At 34.5% G+C, this 17,916-nt stretch overlaps 1 protein-coding gene and 1 long non-coding RNA gene across 14 annotated transcripts; both read left to right on the forward strand.

Moving 5' to 3' along the window:
* Positions 1–2,472: 2,472 nt before the first annotated feature.
* On the forward strand, positions 2,473–6,791 carry LOC145100975 (diamine oxidase [copper-containing] 1, peroxisomal-like). The gene is made up of 11 exons (XM_079038126.1): positions 2,473–2,818; positions 3,485–3,600; positions 3,678–3,983; positions 4,091–4,534; positions 4,617–4,832; positions 4,909–5,145; positions 5,259–5,444; positions 5,555–5,695; positions 5,845–6,113; positions 6,359–6,440; positions 6,546–6,791. The coding sequence occupies exons 1-11, from the start codon at positions 2,620–2,622 to the stop codon at positions 6,681–6,683; spliced, it is 2,334 nt and encodes a 777-aa protein (XP_078894252.1). The 5' UTR covers positions 2,473–2,619; the 3' UTR covers positions 6,684–6,791.
* A 488-nt stretch (positions 6,792–7,279) lies between these two features.
* Positions 7,280–13,950, forward strand: LOC145100976 (uncharacterized). Of its 13 annotated transcripts, XR_013705386.1 has the most exons (13): positions 7,282–8,007; positions 8,192–8,265; positions 8,351–8,452; positions 8,605–8,662; positions 9,255–9,316; positions 9,404–9,648; positions 9,994–10,224; positions 10,314–10,371; positions 11,181–11,560; positions 12,134–12,436; positions 12,608–12,817; positions 13,440–13,507; positions 13,801–13,950. It is a non-coding gene; the product is annotated as an uncharacterized LOC145100976 (long non-coding RNA). The 13 variants fall into 13 exon arrangements; XR_013705389.1 differs by having other exon boundaries at positions 7,281–8,007; positions 8,345–8,662; XR_013705388.1 differs by having other exon boundaries at positions 7,282–8,265; positions 8,345–8,452.
* Positions 13,951–17,916: the final 3,966 nt, after the last annotated feature.

The raw sequence follows: 17,916 nt of genomic DNA on the forward strand, positions 1-17,916 counted from the left end.
ACTAGAGCCTTAACAGATTTACGCGAACTTTGACTCCCATTATTGAATAATGAAAACAACATTACTAGTGTGAATTTATTATTGAAGTTTTATGACACGCGTTTTACAGCTTTCATGACATACATTTTATTACTCATGCTTTAAAAGCATTATGATAGGCAGATTATGACATGCAGATTTTTCTGTCATAAATTCTATTTTGCATACCACTTTGGTTAAATTATTTATAATACTTTTTATAAATAATCATTAGTGAACATGTCTAATTGTAACATATGTTGTGAAAATAACATAATATCTTAGGTTTTAAGCCATCAAAATAGTGACAACATAGTTACGACTATTTTACTAATAAAATTATTTTTAGCAAAATATCAAGCTTTGTAGTTTGTTTAACACACCATAACCTGTTTGAAAGTTTTGTAACACAAAATATTCTAGTTTTTCTTGACTCTAATAAGTCACGATTTTTACAAAACACATATAATAACCTTGAGATTTATTATATTCAAATATTTGTGTAAAATATAAAAGTTGAAAATGCATGTCCAAGAGTTAAGCATGTTTGGGCATAACACTCATGTTTTCGCCATTTTTGAGTGTAGAATCATGACCACGAAAATTTTATATCACAAAGATGTTATCAACATTCATTTCACGATTTTAACACATGTTAAGAACCTAAGAACTTGTTCCATTTTCAACCCATAACTATGATGCATGAAATTATCAAAAGGGTAAACGAGACTTGACTTGTCCCCCCCCCCCCCCCCCCCCGCGCGCGCGAAAAGTATGAAAAACACGAAAAGATGGGGGTATGAAGCTCACCTTATTGATTTTGTGAGTTGTAGGAAGGAGACGAAGGAAGTTTCGAGCCTAACTTGAGTATTGGAGAGATTCTCGAAAAGGTTGATGTTTCTAAGAAGCACACACGAAAGTGTTGTGTAAACATGGAGTTTTAGCTTGAAGTGGTGCAAAAATACTTGAAGTTTACAAGAATACTTACCAAGTTCTTATGAGTTTTTGGAGAAAAACCTTTGAAGGTGGCACACACGAAATGAGAGAGAGAGAGAGAGAGAGAGAGAAAGATAAGATGAATTCTTAAGAGTTACTTTTGAGTGTGTGTGTGGGTGTTAGCGGCCGAACACACCTTAAATAGGGGTATTGGTTGACTTTTTGTTATTTGGTGGGTAATTAACCTAGAAGTATGGTGGTCATTAGTACCATTGCATGGATATGATGGTTAATTACATTGAGGTTTGTGGGATATAAGTGAGGTGTCACCCTTTTTGGTATTTCCTTTTTTTTTTTTGTCTTGGATCCCAACCGAAATTCCTAGGAGGTTTTCGGCCTTAGAGGCTTCTTAAGGGGTTTTTGGTTTTAGGGTGGCCGAAAACACCCTATGTCCTTAATTGGGTTTTCGGTTTGGAGTATGTATGAGCTTTTGGACTTAATTGGGCCGAATAAGAGAGTTTTCGGTCCAATAAGGCCCAAAGGAAATGGGTTTTCGGCCTAGAGTGTTTGGGCTGCGAATTCTTGGGTCAAGACCCAAAATTGATTGGGCTTAGCTATTGGATCAAAATTTTGGGCTTGCATAAGGCTATTTCAGCTTGATTCTAAATGTACTCTCATAAGTATTCAAATAACATTGTAGTTTGACTTTCACTAATTTGATGTTGCAAGGTTACATAGAGGAAATTTTTGTACATGAATCACCATCTCAACCCTAATTTTACTAGTTGTGACATAAGCATATACAACCTAAACCCTAACTAGCTGGGCCTAAACTGGGTTGTCCCAAGACTTGACTATCTCCTCATACACAAAGACCGGACAACCCAATTTCATGTCATATCAATGGATCTTATAACTACTTGCACTTAACATAAAGAACCCAATATTACCAAAATAGGTAAGAAACTTTGGTTTTTGTCCATTTTTAAGTAACCATGTTTTTTTCGTACACATCTGACTAGTAAACTTAGTTGACCTGTTCATAATATGGTAATGTTACTGCTAATTACCAGTCATATTATCTTATTATGAACATGTCAAACAAGTTCAATGGTCAAATGTGTACGAAAAAAACATAATTACCTTAATGCGAACAAAGACCAAAGTTTATTACCTTTCTAGTTCATTAACATTTTTTATTCATACGAAACAATTTAATTTTTGTAGGTCATCTCTACAAATTTAGTGCTTATTTTTAGAAACAGTTTAATTTTTAAGTTTTGAGTTATCAAAAAACTTAGGGATTGTTTTTTTGGATATATTTGCTTTTTTTTTTTTTTTTTTTCATCTTCTAATACATGACAAACTTATTATCATATGGGAGTCCTTTTGTCGAAAATAATAACATATTTTTCGACATCACTGTTTGTGTCAAAAGTTTTCTTTTCTCCCCCGTTTCCACTTCTTGTCTGTTTCTCCCACTAAATAAATATATCTTTATTCATAGGAAACATTATTTTAGAGAGGGAAGCATATAGATACATATACATACGTATAGAGCGAGAAAGAGAGATTTTGCTGTATGTCAGTGGAGTGAGTACTACCACAGTGGTGACCAAGAATACGGCGCTTACAGACTTACAGTGAGCTTCATAATCCTCAACAATGGCCTCAACTTCGGAAAAACCGACGCCTCTTCTCCTACGAGACGTTACTTCATCCTCTGCCGCCGATGTCGTCCAGGGTTGGACATCTGATCCCTCCGTCGGCGATCAGATTCGCCACCGCGGCACAGCTACTTCTGTCGGTGACTTGATTGGTCCTGTGGTTACTCAAACCTCGGCTGCTGCTGCTGCTGCTAAAGGTAGTCACGGAATTTAAATGATCTGTGTGGAAATTTTAATTTGATTACTCCAGCTTCTTAATGTCAATCACGATCTCTGATTTGTTCGTAAGAGTTAGGTGAAAGTGGAACCGGTTTAATATGTGATCAAATTATTTTTCAATTCATATTTGTTAGCTATAGTTACAGATCTACAGATTGCGATTGTGGAATTGACTTAACAGACTCAAACATTTTTTTTTTTACTATATATACTCTAATTTAGGGGGAAATATCCTTATCCTTGAGACAAAACGGGTCATATGCAGCCCTAATCATTTTGTTTGAGATATGACGTCGACAAAACGTGACATACAGTAAATTTGACTATGATATGGTTTATTTGATCGTTTAATATCATCACATCATGCCACAAGTTAGTTAGTTTCCAAGCATATATAGCTAGATCATAATATCACCTATTATGTGTCATACATTTTAGTACATAAAAATGCAGTTACATTGTGTTTGAGATACTGGAATTTGAGGTTTTGAATTGGAATTCATGATCAATCCGTTCAAATCCGAAGAGATGGTTTCTCTCCTTTACCAATTTCAATTCCAAGCTATGAAGATGGAAATCAATGATTTCCTTAGTTTTAGCAAGTATTATTTAATGCATTCATTAACTGAAACTTGTCCATTCAGGAACTGGACCAACAAGTATGGTGAGGATGCAGACTCGACATCCACTTGATCCTCTAGCTGCTGCTGAAATCTCCATAGCTGTGGCAACTGTTAGGGCTGCTGGAGCAACTCCTGAGGTCAATAATTCCCACACATTCATATAAAAATCCTCAACATGTGTAAACCTAACATGAAATCTAAATTGTAAACACAGGTGAGAGATAGCATGAGGTTTATAGAAGTAGTTCTTGTTGAACCATCAAAAAGTGTAGTTGCATTAGCAGATGCATATTTTTTCCCTCCTTTTCAACCATCATTGTTACCCAGAACAAAAGGAGGACCCATAATCCCAACAAAACTCCCCCCTCGACAAGCCAGACTCATTGTCTACAACAAGAAATCAAACGAAACCAGCATATGGATTGTTGAGTTATCAGAAGTTCATGCTTTAACACGAGGTGGACACCATAGAGGGAAAGTCATTTCATCTAAAGTAGTCCCTGATGTCCAACCTCCAATGGTATAAAAACCTTGTTTAACTCAATAGTCAATAGTCAATACCTTGTTTTGTTTCTCTTCTTGAATCCTTACCATTACCAATTATCATCTGTTTCAAAATTCAAACAGGATGCTGTTGAATATGCTGAATGTGAAGCCATTGTGAAGGAGTTTCCACCATTTCGTGAGGCCATGAAGAGAAGAGGGATTGAAGATATGGATCTTGTGATGGTGGATCCATGGTGTGTTGGGTACCACAGTGAAGCTGATGCACCAAACCGTAGGCTAGCAAAACCACTTATATTTTGTAGGACAGAAAGTGATTGTCCCATGGAAAATGGATATGCACGTCCAGTTGAAGGAATTGATGTTTTAGTTGATATGCAAAACATGGTTGTGATTGAGTTTAAAGACAGAAAACTTGTTCCTTTACCCCCAGCTGATCCTTTGAGAAATTACACAGCTGGTGAAACAAGAGGAGGTGTTGACCGAAGTGATGTCAAACCACTCAACATTGTTCAGCCTGATGGTCCGAGTTTTCGTGTTAATGGCCATTTTGTTCAATGGCAAAAGGTATGTAATATGTATGTCTTCTTTTTCCATCTTTTTCAATAATAATGAAGTTGAGGCTAAGTTTTTGAATTGTATATGGCAGTGGAATTTTCGAATTGGGTTTACTCCAAGGGAGGGTTTGATCATATATTCTGTTGCATATGTTGATGGAAGCCGGGGTCGTAGGCCTGTGGCCCACAGATTAAGCTTTGTAGAAATGGTGGTTCCTTATGGTGATCCAAATGATCCACATTACAGAAAGAATGCTTTTGATGCAGGGGAAGATGGATTAGGGAAAAACGCTCATTCTCTTAAAAAGGTAATCAATCTTTTTTTGAATTTCAATAATGTATTCCTTTTTCTAAATTCTAATATATGATGTGTGGATATGACAGGGTTCGGATTGTTTGGGGTATGTGAAGTATTTTGATGCACACCTGACAAATTTCACTGGTGGTGTTGAAACAATTGAAGATTGTGTTTGCTTACATGAAGAAGATCATGGAATCTTATGGAAGCATCAGGATTGGAGAACAGGTTTAGCTGAAGTACGAAGGTCAAGAAGGCTAGTTGTGTCTTTTATATGTACTGTTGCCAATTATGAGTATGGATTTTACTGGTATTTTTATCAGGCAAGTTATAGCATAACCCTTTGTCCCATTATTATTTACTTATTTAGTAAAATAGTAACATCTTTTTGAGTTGTAGGAATACAATAATTTTATATTTTGTGGTTACATTACAGGATGGAAAAATAGAAGCTGAAATAAAGTTAACTGGGATTTTAAGCTTAGGAGCTTTACAACCTGGTGAAGTTAGGAAATATGGGACAATGATAGCTCCTGGACTTTATGCACCAGTTCATCAACACTTTTTTGTTGCTCGAATGGATATGTCTGTTGACTGTAAGCCCGGTGAATCCCACAATCAGGTCAACATTCTCAAATACCTGCAACTGCTTACTTAAAATGTGGTTAGGATTTTTTTTTTCTTTTATATATTATTAATAAATAAATAGAGTGGTTTGAATAATTAAAACAGGTGGTTGAGTTGGATGTGAAAGTTGAAGGACCAGGAGACGCGAATGTACACAACAATGCTTTCTATGCTGAAGAGAAGCTTTTGAAGTCCGAATTAGAAGCAATGCGCGATTGTAATCCTTCATCTGCACGACATTGGGTTGTAAGTTTTTTTTTTCATTTGATTTCCTGAAATAACTTGAATATATATATATATATATATATATATATATATATATATATATATATATATATATATATATATATATTATATGTATTGTAATTTATAAACAACGATTCGATTCGATTCAGATCAGGAACACGAGAACAGTGAACCGAACGGGTCAGTTGACCGGGTACAAACTAGTACCCGGATCAAATTGTTTACCGTTAGGTGGGGCCCAGGCTAAGTTTTTAAGAAGAGCCGCTTTTTTGATGCATAATTTGTGGGTGACGCCGTATGAACCGGAAGAAATGTTCCCGGGTGGGGAGTTTCCTAATCAGAATCCACGTGTCGGCGAGGGATTGGCTACTTGGGTTAAAAAGAATCGCTCTCTAGAAGAAACCGACCTCGTTCTCTGGTATGTAAATTGCATTTTTGCCCCCCAAAACATAGCTGATTTTTTAATTTTTCTCTTGCAATTTTGGTCCTTTTTTGAACTATATTTTTTTGGACCAAATTTGCAAAAATAAGCTATACTTAAAGACCACAAATAGTCATTTTACTATTTGTTGTCTATAGACGCCAAAATTGCAAGAGAACTATTTGGAGAGCAAAACGGTAATTATTGTGCAAACTCATGGACCAAAAATGTAATTTTGACAGGTATGTATTTGGAATTACACACGTGCCTCGACTGGAAGATTGGCCTGTTATGCCGGTGGAACATATTGGATTTGTTCTCATGGTAATAGATACTTTAATTTGTAGGCCTTTTTTATTTAGTTTTGAGATATAATTAAGAAAATGGTTATCTGAAGATTAATAATGATTATAATATATGATTTGTCAGCCACATGGATTTTTTAACTGCTCGCCGGCGGTGGATGTTCCTCCAAGCTCATTGGCTGATTTGGAAATGAAGGAAAATGGAATGGTGGTGGAGAAGACATCATGTCATAATCATAATGCTCTTGTTTCAAAGATGTGAATGAACTTAACTATTAAAACCACATTAGTGTCCTCCATATAATTAATATGTTTGTATAATATCTTCAATGCTTCCATAAACTAAATCGACCACGATTAAACTCTGTCATCACGTTTTCTTGCAAAAATCAAAAAAAAAAAAAAACGGAATTTAATTAACTCGACCCAAATATAATAATTATTCGTTGTATGTTACTGGTTTTTGTTGAATGGTACTAAATTATATGTATTAAACCTTGTTGACTTAGTATACTGATTTTTCGTTTTATGATCTTCATTTTTTTTTTTAAAATCTGTAAATATACTAGTAATCTATTTTGATTTAAATGGTGGTGTAAATAACTAAATATACTTTAATTTGGTAGGAGATGGAGGAAGAATATGTCTAAAAGGTGTTCTCTTTTTTTTCCATTGGAAATTTTTATCCATTAGAAATGGCATGGAAAATTAAGTAAACTAACCCTTAAACGAGTAATTTGTTACTAATAATTAATTTTTATAAAATTTGAAAAAAATGATAATTTTCTTCGGAGATTTTTTATCCATTAGAGATGGCATGGGAAATCAATGAGGCTTTTCCATAGTTTTAATTATTAATACTATTGACGACGGTGAGTGGAAAAACCGTCGTACAAATCCTAACCCTACAACTTTCAATCAGAGCCGCATAAACTCCAATTCGACGGTTGTTTGCAGTTCATTCGATCGGTTACTGCTTCTTCTACCCACGATTGCGTCCATACCTTAATAATTACGGCTAATCAGGTTCAGTTGCTCCCCACGTTGTCTTCTTCCCATGTTCTACAACCTTCGTGAAGACCGAAGCCAGAAACTCCAAATCAGTTTTATTAAACAGACAGTTTTCGCTACATGTCCCAGCTATATAAGAGTTTGCTTCAATCGATTCTCCCTTATGTGACCTCGAATCCAGGTACAATTCTCTCCCTTTTGTGAAAGTACTTGCATTCCTGATAATTGTCCTTCCAGATTTTAATTCGTTTCTTCAACCCTAATTTTTGTCATAATTGATTGAATCGCTCAATAACTTTGTTATGTTAGGTTTCAATTTTTGTTTATGTATCTCAATACATTTATGAATAGAACATTGAAGAGTTTGATTGAGAAACCAGGTTGCGATTTGGAGTGATGTCACATCTTGCTATCCATGGCCATTACCAACAATGCTCTGATCATCTAAATACATAAATCAAAGCTTCATCTCATCTACTTCTTATTCCTCTTACTTAAATCCTTTCATTCTCCTATAATCAACGATCAACCAAAAATCGACCAAACAGATGGATGTCGAAGAACATCCATCCCAGGTATTTTTTCAATTTTGGTGATTAAGATTCTTTGATTTATGATTTATTAGTCTTCATTTATACATTTGTATAGACTGCATTGTTTGGTTTTTATTCTTCCCTGATGTATGCATTTATTGTTATAAACTTCAATTTTAAACTTGCATAGAATTTGCTTTTTTGTCATTATAACTTTTTCCTTCAGGTATATAATAGGTTGTCGCTGTTATCAAGTCTTGTACTTCAAATGAGCTAGGAGATCTCATAGTAACACTTAAAGTAAGGATCTTAATATGCCATATTATGATTATGTAAGTATGTTGAGTTAAATTTTAGTTACTTATTTGTTTGGTTTAAGCTTTAGGATCCTACAGGTGTAGTTTCTGGTACTATTCATCATAAAGTGTTAACATAGGGGGAGTTTGGAAAGGGTATTTTTGTAGGATCTGTTTTGATACTTCATAAGGTATGTTGTTATGTTTATAACTATCCATATCTTCATGTACAAAATCAAATTCTGGTTTTTGGAATCTTCTTAAATTTACACCAGTTTTTTGTTATCTCGGTTTCTGTGTTTTCTCCTTCACGTTCATCTCATTATCTTAACATTACAAACAGGAATATCACGAAAACTGTTATTGTAAGCAAGAAAGTTTTAAATCAATGCCAACAAAAGGTTAGTTTTTTGTTCTTGCGTGTGGGTTTTTACTTTTGGTTATTTTGTGTTTAACATAAAATTGATTTTGGAATGTTGATTACATAGGGATGTGGACTTATTGGTTTAAGAATAAAGGGGGTAATGGTCTTTTTTTATTTGACTTTGAATTTGAGTTCTTTAGGCACAAAAAATGGTTCAATAAGAATGAAGGGTATTTTGGTCCATTCAATATGTTATGGCATCTGGTAAAAAAATAAATATAAAATAAGATCTTAGATATGAGAAGGCCAATTTTTACTTTGAGTCTGGTGAAAAACCAACAAAAAAAACATTTGAGTGTTAGGTCAACTTAATTGAAGATTGTATAGCTAACTGGAGTTCAATTCACAAAATTTTGGGGTTTAATTCACTATACAGGTACCTTTCCATGGTTTTGATTCCATTTATATGTCTTATCTTTCATATTTGTATTTTTTATTTTCCTTATATGATCGGTTGTGTATCTGTCATATTTTTAATAAAAATATAAAGATTTAGATTAATGTTGTGCTAATTGATTATCTTTTTGTTGTTTTTTCATCATACCTTATCTTTATTATATGTTTTGTAGGATGAAGGTTCAAATCTTGAAGCTTTTGCAACCAAGAGCTTCTACCCTTCTTTTTTTGGAAGGTTTAGTTTGATTAAAACCACCTAAAATTCAATGTATTTTGATATAATCACTTAGGAAGCATAAGTATTCATAATTTTTTTTTGCAGGACATTGCTTGGTTAAAGTCAATTTCAAAGTTGTCAGTTTTGATAAAGGGTGTATTGACAAGTGAAGATGAAAGACTGTAAGTTTATCATGTTTATGGGAAAAAGGGGATTTTAGCAAAGCTAAACAGGTTTTTAGTTATATAAACAAAAGGAGTTATCCACCAACTGTTATATCTAATACTACCCTTAAGGAGATTGATAAAGATCATCAAGTGATTCTCAATAATGAGATGATTGTTCTTCAGGTATAAGTTTATTTTTATTTTTCTTTGCTTTTATTTTGTTTGAAACATTAATTTATTCTTATTTTTTGCAATTTCTTGGATTTGATCTTATTGTCTATTCTTCACACCTCTCAATTGATGGTTTTATCGATGATATGAAGATTAAATTTTATTTTTTTAGCATTTTTATAGCTCTGCAAATATTTTCTTGATTTTCGTTTCTTCTACTTCTTATTTGGATTTTATTTATTCAAATAATGGTCAACTTTAACATTTGAAGGTGCTTCTTACCTCTATCCTCTTAAATATATTGTAAATTTATCCAATCTTTATTTTTTGATAAATAATGTTTGTGTCATTTTATAGGATTTACACGAGACAACAAAAATGGTTGCAGATAGAATGATGTTTTCAGAGGCACCTCTTTTATTTTCTCCTTGACAGATATTATTTTTCTATGTATTATTTTTATTAAATTGGAGATAATTTGAACTTACGATCAATATATAATCTAAACTTATGAAAATGAATGTTGTAGCTTACATTGGCTACTTTGTGTATATCTAATGAGGAGCATCAAGTTGTTGACTTTGAAAGGTTTAAATAGTTTCTATTTGTTAGCAAATTCATCATCTCTTATTTTTGTTATAATATATTTTTTTTGTTTTTTTAATTATATTATACAGATATTTGAACAACATATTTTCTATTCAACATCCAGCATGACCTGTTTATGAACTTAAGGTTTATCTTAATGCTATTCATCATCTGCTAAATATTCAACTATTTAATATTATTTAGTTTATTACTCAACATGTTTAACACATATAAGATGCATCTTTAGTGGTTACTGTGATACATGTGAAAATTAATTAAAGTTTGAAACCTTAATAAATAAATAAAGAAACTTTTCTATATGACTATAAATCTAAGTTTATCGATCTATGTTAAATTAATTTTTCAAAATTATATTGGTATAATGTTGTGAATGTGTAACTAAATTGGAATTAAAAAAAAAAAGATAAACAAAAATAAAAAACTTTTTAAATTTAAGCAATTTGTAATATTTTAGACGTTCACTCTTTTCCATTTATTATGATTTTACAAGTTTACCCAAGAAGCTTTGAACTACCTGTTCTTGAAGAGAAACAGCGGACAGTTTCCTCTTCTAAAAATGTCATATTTCATTGGGTGGTGCAGAAGCACCTTTGCTGGACATTGTTGATGCCATGGATTTGTCTCTGTATGAGAATCTTTTTGGTGAAAACAGTGAAACATGCCCTTTTTCTAGATGTTAGAAGTTTCGATTCCAGTAGGCATCATTATTTTATCTTTTTATTGCGTTAGAATAGTTACTTCTCTTTGTTTGGCTAGGAAATATTATCGGTTTTTATAACAATGCTTATTTTTTCCAAAATATCATCTTACTCTCATTATTTGTTTTAATTTTAACACATAGCAATGTAATTTCATGTAATTCATCATCAACTATATAGATAGCGCACTTATATAAACAATGAATAATAATTGATTGTTGGGTTTTCATTTTGAAGATAAATAAGATGAACTTCGATGTTGATGAAGGGATGATGGTAAAATTCTTAATCAACATGTTAAAAAATCAGGTTTGTTTATTGTTTTCTATTTCTCTACTCGAACAGGTTTCATTGGTACCAGATACAAATTTTAATTGCTTTTTGTTTTACAATATTTTTAATAACTATGGTTTATCTACTATTAGTTATCAACAAGATTTTGACAAGGTTGTCTGGTCATCCTTCCATGATCTAGGGTTAACAGAACCAATTTTTGTATACAGTCAACTACACATTTTTTTCTTGACAGTCTTCAAGTTTTTTTCCTATTAGCCATGTTGACTGTTGATGTCATCACTCAGCTTTGGCATTGTCTAATGCTATTATGAATCTATCAGGTATAACGTTTTTTTTATCATCTATTAATCTTTTTTTTTGGTGTTTTCATGTAGGAAATTAAATGAAACAATGATAATAGGCTTTAAAGATTTTGTGTTATATAATTTTTTGAATGGGCAAAATGTGAGAATTAGCAATGTATTTTCATTAGTTTATCAAATCAGAGCAACTTACTTTCATTTTATTTCTAAGCTATTTTTAATTTAATTTAGTTTAAGTTTTTGTTTTTGTGTTCATATTTAAGTATTGTAAATTGAAAGTATAATGGTTTAATAAGAAAAAAAGATTAAAAGAAAATTCTAAAAAATCTAGAAAGGAAAGTGTAATGATATATTACACAAACAAATGTAAGCACATTGCTATATCTTGCATTTACCATGGATTTGGCTAAATGCATGAAATAACAATGTAGTTTCATTGTTTGCCTACGATCACATGTATTCATTTCTATATTAAAAAAAAAAAATAAAACTATATTGCTATTTATTGATTTTAGCTCTTAAAATAAATGTATATATTTAATTTTCTTTTACGAATTTGAACTCTATCGCCTTATCGATTTCTTCCCCTAGATGGCGTTTTTACCCCTACACCATGCATCCCCTATTTATGTCAATAAAACATGGTTCTTCATGGGTTGGCTATGTTTTGGAATCAAGAAAACAAGTTGGCGGCTAGATCTGAATACTCCAAGTCCAAAGGGAATATCAATCTAACTTAGCACATGCAAGATGTCAAAGATCAAGTCTAATTTAGCCCTTGGAAGTTGTTAAAAAGTTCATGTTGATGCTCAGTTTTAGAGAAGTACTCTGCTATTTCAGTTGTTCTCAAGCCCTCTCACCTTCAAGCACTTTCTGTAACACCTGGAATTTCAGGTATTATATTTATTCATTTTATTTTGAGTTTTGTGGAAGAACTCGGCGAGTTGGTGCGAAGACTCGCCGAGTAGAGACGCGATTTCTCACCTGGATTAATGACCGGACTCGGCGAGTCACATTGGTGGACTCGACAAGTCTGCACTGTTTAATGAAACCCTAATTTCTCAGGTTTGGGGCCTATTTAAAGGGCCTTATGGCCGTCATTTGTGCTCACCAGTCCCCAGAGTGAAAACCTAGTGAGCTTGAGCGTTTGGAGTGAGATAAGGAGCCATTGTTGACCTTGGAGGTGTTATCTAGCAAGGGAAAGGAAGCAATAGCCAAGGGGAAACAAGAGGATCAACTTCCTGAAGATCTGAGGTCCAGAACATCACGTTTGAGGTACTACTTTTCGATCCATTTCTGTTAAGGTGATGTTCATGTTGATTTAGGGCATATTGAGCCCTTTTGTGGCTAGATCTAGTGCTTCCTTGGTCCCTTAAGCGAATTAGGTCTTGGATCTGGACCCTTGGAGGTCCAGAGTGTCCCCTTGTCCAAGCTTTTTATGAATCCATGGAGGTATTGAGTTGGGATCTTTGTGCTTGAGGTCAAAACACCATTTATGAGTCATTAGGTGTGTTATGAACGCCAAGACTTGAACTTTACATGATGAATAAGCTTGGAAGGACTGGATCTATGAGTTAGTGGAGCGGATCTTACCTTAGAAGGTCATTTGGGGTTGTGCATGGAATGCACTCGCCGAGTCCATTCCCAGACTCGGCGAGTTGGTGCGGGTTGTTCAGTGATTTCGAACCAGGGGTTGAGTAACCGAGTCGGGTGAGTGACTCAGTGAGTCGGAAGGGACTCAGAGGAATCGGGTCCCCGTAGAGACTCGGCGAGTCCACGCCAGACTCGGCGAGTTGAGTTGACCGTTGACTGTTGACCGGAGTTGACCAGTGTTGACTTGATAGGGTTAGTCAACCTTAGTTGGGAAAGTGTTAATTAGAGATGTATTGTGTTATAGGAGGACTATAGCTCGGGAGATCGAGCACTAGTGATTTCAGGGATTTGCGAGTTATCGAGATACGCGAGGTGAGTCTTCTCACTATACTATACCTTGAGTAGGTAATCAGAGTTATGTGACAGAGTATTTGTATGCTATATGTATGTTATGTGTTGTACTTCATTATTTCTATGTGATTTATGTTGTGCATGTTTATAGAGTTGGAACCGGAAGGTTCACAGAGTTAGAACCAGAGGGTTCACAGAGTAGGGTCCACGGACCTACAGAGTTATAGCCTCGAGTGGCTAATATGTGCTACGTGTGGTATTTTGGGAAACTCACTAAACTTTGTGCTTACAGTGTTTGGTGTTATTTGTTTCAGGTACTAGTGATGACCGCGGGAAGGCGCCGGCCTGATCAGTATACACACGAGATTTTTATGTTATGAGATCTTGGGATTTTTATATGTTATGGATTTGAGTTTCAAACACTGATGTTTTTATGAATGCTAAATGAATTATGCTTTTATAAAATGCGAAAAATTGTTTTGAAATTTACGGTGTTACACTTTCATCAAATGGCATAGAAAATCTGACTTAGTATGAAGGGTGGTGTCTAAAGAAATCTCCTTATAGTTTACACCTTTAAGTCTATTAGATATTGTTCACCCGAAGATATGATGTGTGTTTCTTTTCACATGTATTTACCTTAACTATAGTGTCCATATACTTTAACTATTCCACCTCTCAATTGGTCTTTTCTAATAACTATATATTCAGTTGTTAAAAAAACATTATAAGTTGCAAGTTACTTATTGTTTCTTTGGGTAAAATGAAAGTTACTTATTGTTTCTTTCGGTAAATAAATGAAAGTATGTTGCTATTATGATAAATAAATGTAAGTCTATGCTATTATGGATTAAAAAAAGTATGTTGCTTATTTTTATTTTATTTATTATTATTATTATTATTATTTGCAATTTCATCTTATTTTTATCATATGATAAATTATTGTGTATCTTCTGAATTGTTGGAATTTATGTTGATTTTGAGCATTTTGGTAAATTGTTATCGGTGACTGAAGACAAGTAGCAAGAACAACACCAGATTCTCATAATGGGCAAGTTCGGTTTGATATCGAACTTTCAAAAAGTGAAAGTGGGTCGCACAAATTCTATAGATATCATATATTCTTGATTATAGACAGTGACTTTAAACGGAAAATAAGAATTACACTTAGTATGTAAACTTCTCATTTCGTGATTTATTTCCTTTTTGCATATACATATTCGGTGTAAATGCAAGAAAGAGCCATTTATTTGTCTATTATAACATCCTATTTTTATATATTTCTATTACGTTATTGTACATCCTCCCATTTTCTTTCCTCAAATTTTCAGTAGGAAAATAGAATGAGTTGTAAATACCTTAAAAGGACTAGAATCGCAAAAGATAAGAAAGACAATGATGTAAGATACAACGTATTGTTTAAATTATCTAATTTCCTTATGATACAAAAATATTTTTCCATTCAACTTTTATTGATGAGTATTTTGTTAATTTATATTTATTTGTTATGTTTATTATTATCATTTTTTGATTTTTACAATTAGGATGTTTGTGCTAATATAGAAGTTGATCATTCAAAAAATCGGATACCACGGTCTTAACAATGCCACACATAAAAATTCGACGCAAGCGAGTTCTCCTGTTACAATACGACCGTGACATTCCAAGTTGCCTTTAACTTGATTTTAATATGTTTTAAGACATTCTTTTGGACCTTGCATTTTTTGCTAAATATTTTCTCTTAGAAAAACAATAATCCAATCATGCAACACGTATCTGAGTTGAACAATGATGCACAATCACATACATGGTGGATTACATATTCTTTTTAACACATAATGGCAAAATATATTTTATTTTTAAAGTAAGATTATATACAAAAAAACACATTAATTCATGCCCGGTCAACCCGTCCACTGGACGAGTATAACACTAGTTTATCATGGTATCAAGTTATCAAGTTAGGGTTTTTAACATATCCCTATGTAACATACAAGTCAAAAAAAATCTTCCACTGGTCGATTTTTTTCCACTATCTTCCACTGCCCTTCACTAGAACGACCTCCTTCCACCGGTCATTTCCTCCCTGCTCCGGTTCAGCGTTGTCGTCGCCTTCTTGCAGTTCCCTATTGATGGAATAATTCAGAAATAGATTTATTTGTTTTTATGTCATGTTTTTATTGTGTGTTGAATAATTCAAGCCATGTTGGCTATTGAAGTCCGGTTCTTAAGGCAGTAGGGGTAGTTGCAGAAATTTTAGCATTTTTTTTGTTTAAATAGGTGGATAGTATGAACGTTGATTGTATCCCCTTTTTTACTTTCAAATCAGTGAATAAAAAAGGCTTCTTTCCTTCTTTGCCCCTGTTACTGTTCTATTGTTAATCACAGATTGCAGGCTTGTACAAAGCCAACAATTGGTATCAGAGCACACCTGGTACATGCCCAAGTATCAACCTAGAGAAGAAGAGATGGCAGGTAGTGGCAGTAATGGGAATGGTGACAAAGACGGGCAAATCACCCTGCACTACCCGATGTTGACAAGAAGCAATTACAGTGCATGGGCAATCAAGATGAGGGTCTTTATGTTGGCCCAGGGTGTTTGGGATGCAGTAGAACCCAGAACTACTAACACACTTGTTGAAGCAAAGAAGGACAATATGGCTTTGGCTGCCATTTATCAGGGGATACCTGAGGATTTGCTGATGACATTGGCGGAGAAGAAGACTGCCAAAGAAGCTTGGGAAGCCCTAAAAGTCATGTTTGTAGGGGCAGATAGAGTGAAGGTTGCAAGGATCCAAACACTCAAAGCTGAACTTGAAGCCATGAGTATGAAGGAAACGGAGAGTGTTGATGATTTCACCGGAAAAGTCATCAACACAGTCAGCACATTACGAACCTTGGGAGACAAGGTAGAAGAATCTCAAGTTGTGAAGAAACTATTGAGGGCAATTTCGTCCAAATTTCTTCAGATTGCCTCGACACTCGAGCAATTTGGAGACTTGGAATCGATGTCTGTTGAGGAGGTGATCGGGAGACTTAAGGCGTATGAAGAACGGATGAAGAGCTCATGCGAAAGTGATGATCGGAAACTCTTGTTGACTCACAAGGAGTGGTCCGATAGAAACAAAAAGAAATCAGAAGGTGACTCAAAACAAAGAGCAAGTCGAGGTGGTTTTAGTGGTTCTCGTGGCGGTCGTGGTAGAGGAAGAGGAAGAAACGGAGGAGGCCGTGGTGGTCGCGGGGGCAAAAGCGGAACACATCACCAAAAGGAGAACAATTCCGGTGCATCGAGTAGTCATGACAAGAGTAACATTCAGTGCTATAATTGCCAAGAGCATGGGCATTATGCATCTGAATGTAAGAATCCTCGAAAGGAACGAAGCCACGAGAGTAATCTGGTCCATGAGCATCATGAAGATGAACCTGCCCTGCTGCTGGCAACACACGAAGATGAAAAATTTGTCTTCTTGAACGAAGAAAATCTTAGCCCACAATTGAGAACCCATGGAAATCCAAAGAAGTTATCCAGCACATGGTACCTGGACACAGGTGCCAGTAATCACATGACTGGAGACAAGACTAAATTTAGAAGCTTGAATGAATCGATTCATGGTTTTGTAAAGTTCGGGAATGAATCGAAAGTGAGGATTAAAGGAAAGGGGTCTATAGTCTTTAAATGCAAGAATGGTGGGCATCGAAAATTGAATGATGTATACTACATACCTGACTTATGTAGTAACATCATCAGTTTGGGTCAATTAGCAGAGGGGGGAGATGAGATCAAGATCAAAGACCCATTCTTGTGGGTACATGACTCAACTGGAAAACTACTCATGAAGGTTAGAAGGTCAATGAATAGACTCTACAAGATTGAATTAGAAGAAGATGTTGAAATATGCTTTATCGGAGAAATAGAAGACTCAACGTGGCTGTGGCACAAACGCTTGGGGCACATAAATTTCAATTCACTAAAACAAATGGTTGATAATAGCATGATCGAAGGAATGCCACAGATAACAACTCCCACACAACTCTGTGAAGGTTGCTTAGTGGGAAAACAAACAAGGGAACCATTTCCAAATCAAACGAGTTTCAAGGCAAAGAAAAAACTTGAATTAATCCTTGGTGATTTATGTGGTCCAATAACTCCTCCAAAACCCTCTGGGAACAAATACTTCATGTTGATGGTTGATGATTTCAGTAGAGTGATGTGGGCATATCTACTGAAATCAAAGGATGAAGCCTTACAAGTGTTCAAGACTTTTAGAAGCAAAGTAGAGACTGAAACAGGGAGAAGATTAAAGTATTCAGAACCGACCGCGGAGGAGAATTTCTCTCAAACAAGTTCACTCAGTACTGTGAAGAAACCGGATTAGAAGGCATTACACGTCTCCCTACTCTCCACAGCAAAATGGAGTAGTAGAGAGATG

This window comes from Lactuca serriola, chromosome 4 (assembly GCF_051521515.1).
Source record: "Lactuca serriola cultivar US96UC23 chromosome 4, Lser_US96UC23_V15, whole genome shotgun sequence".
Taxonomy (NCBI): Eukaryota; Viridiplantae; Streptophyta; class Magnoliopsida; order Asterales; family Asteraceae; genus Lactuca; species Lactuca serriola.

Coding starts and splice junctions, on each gene's coding strand:
- LOC145100975 (XM_079038126.1), top strand. CDS start 2,620: ATGGCCTCAACTTCGGAAAAACCGACGCCTCTTCTCCTACGAGACGTT. Junction 2,819..3,484: donor TGCTGCTGCTGCTGCTAAAG/GTAGTCACGGAA, acceptor TTGTCCATTCAG/GAACTGGACCAACAAGTATG. Junction 3,601..3,677: donor CTGCTGGAGCAACTCCTGAG/GTCAATAATTCC, acceptor TTGTAAACACAG/GTGAGAGATAGCATGAGGTT.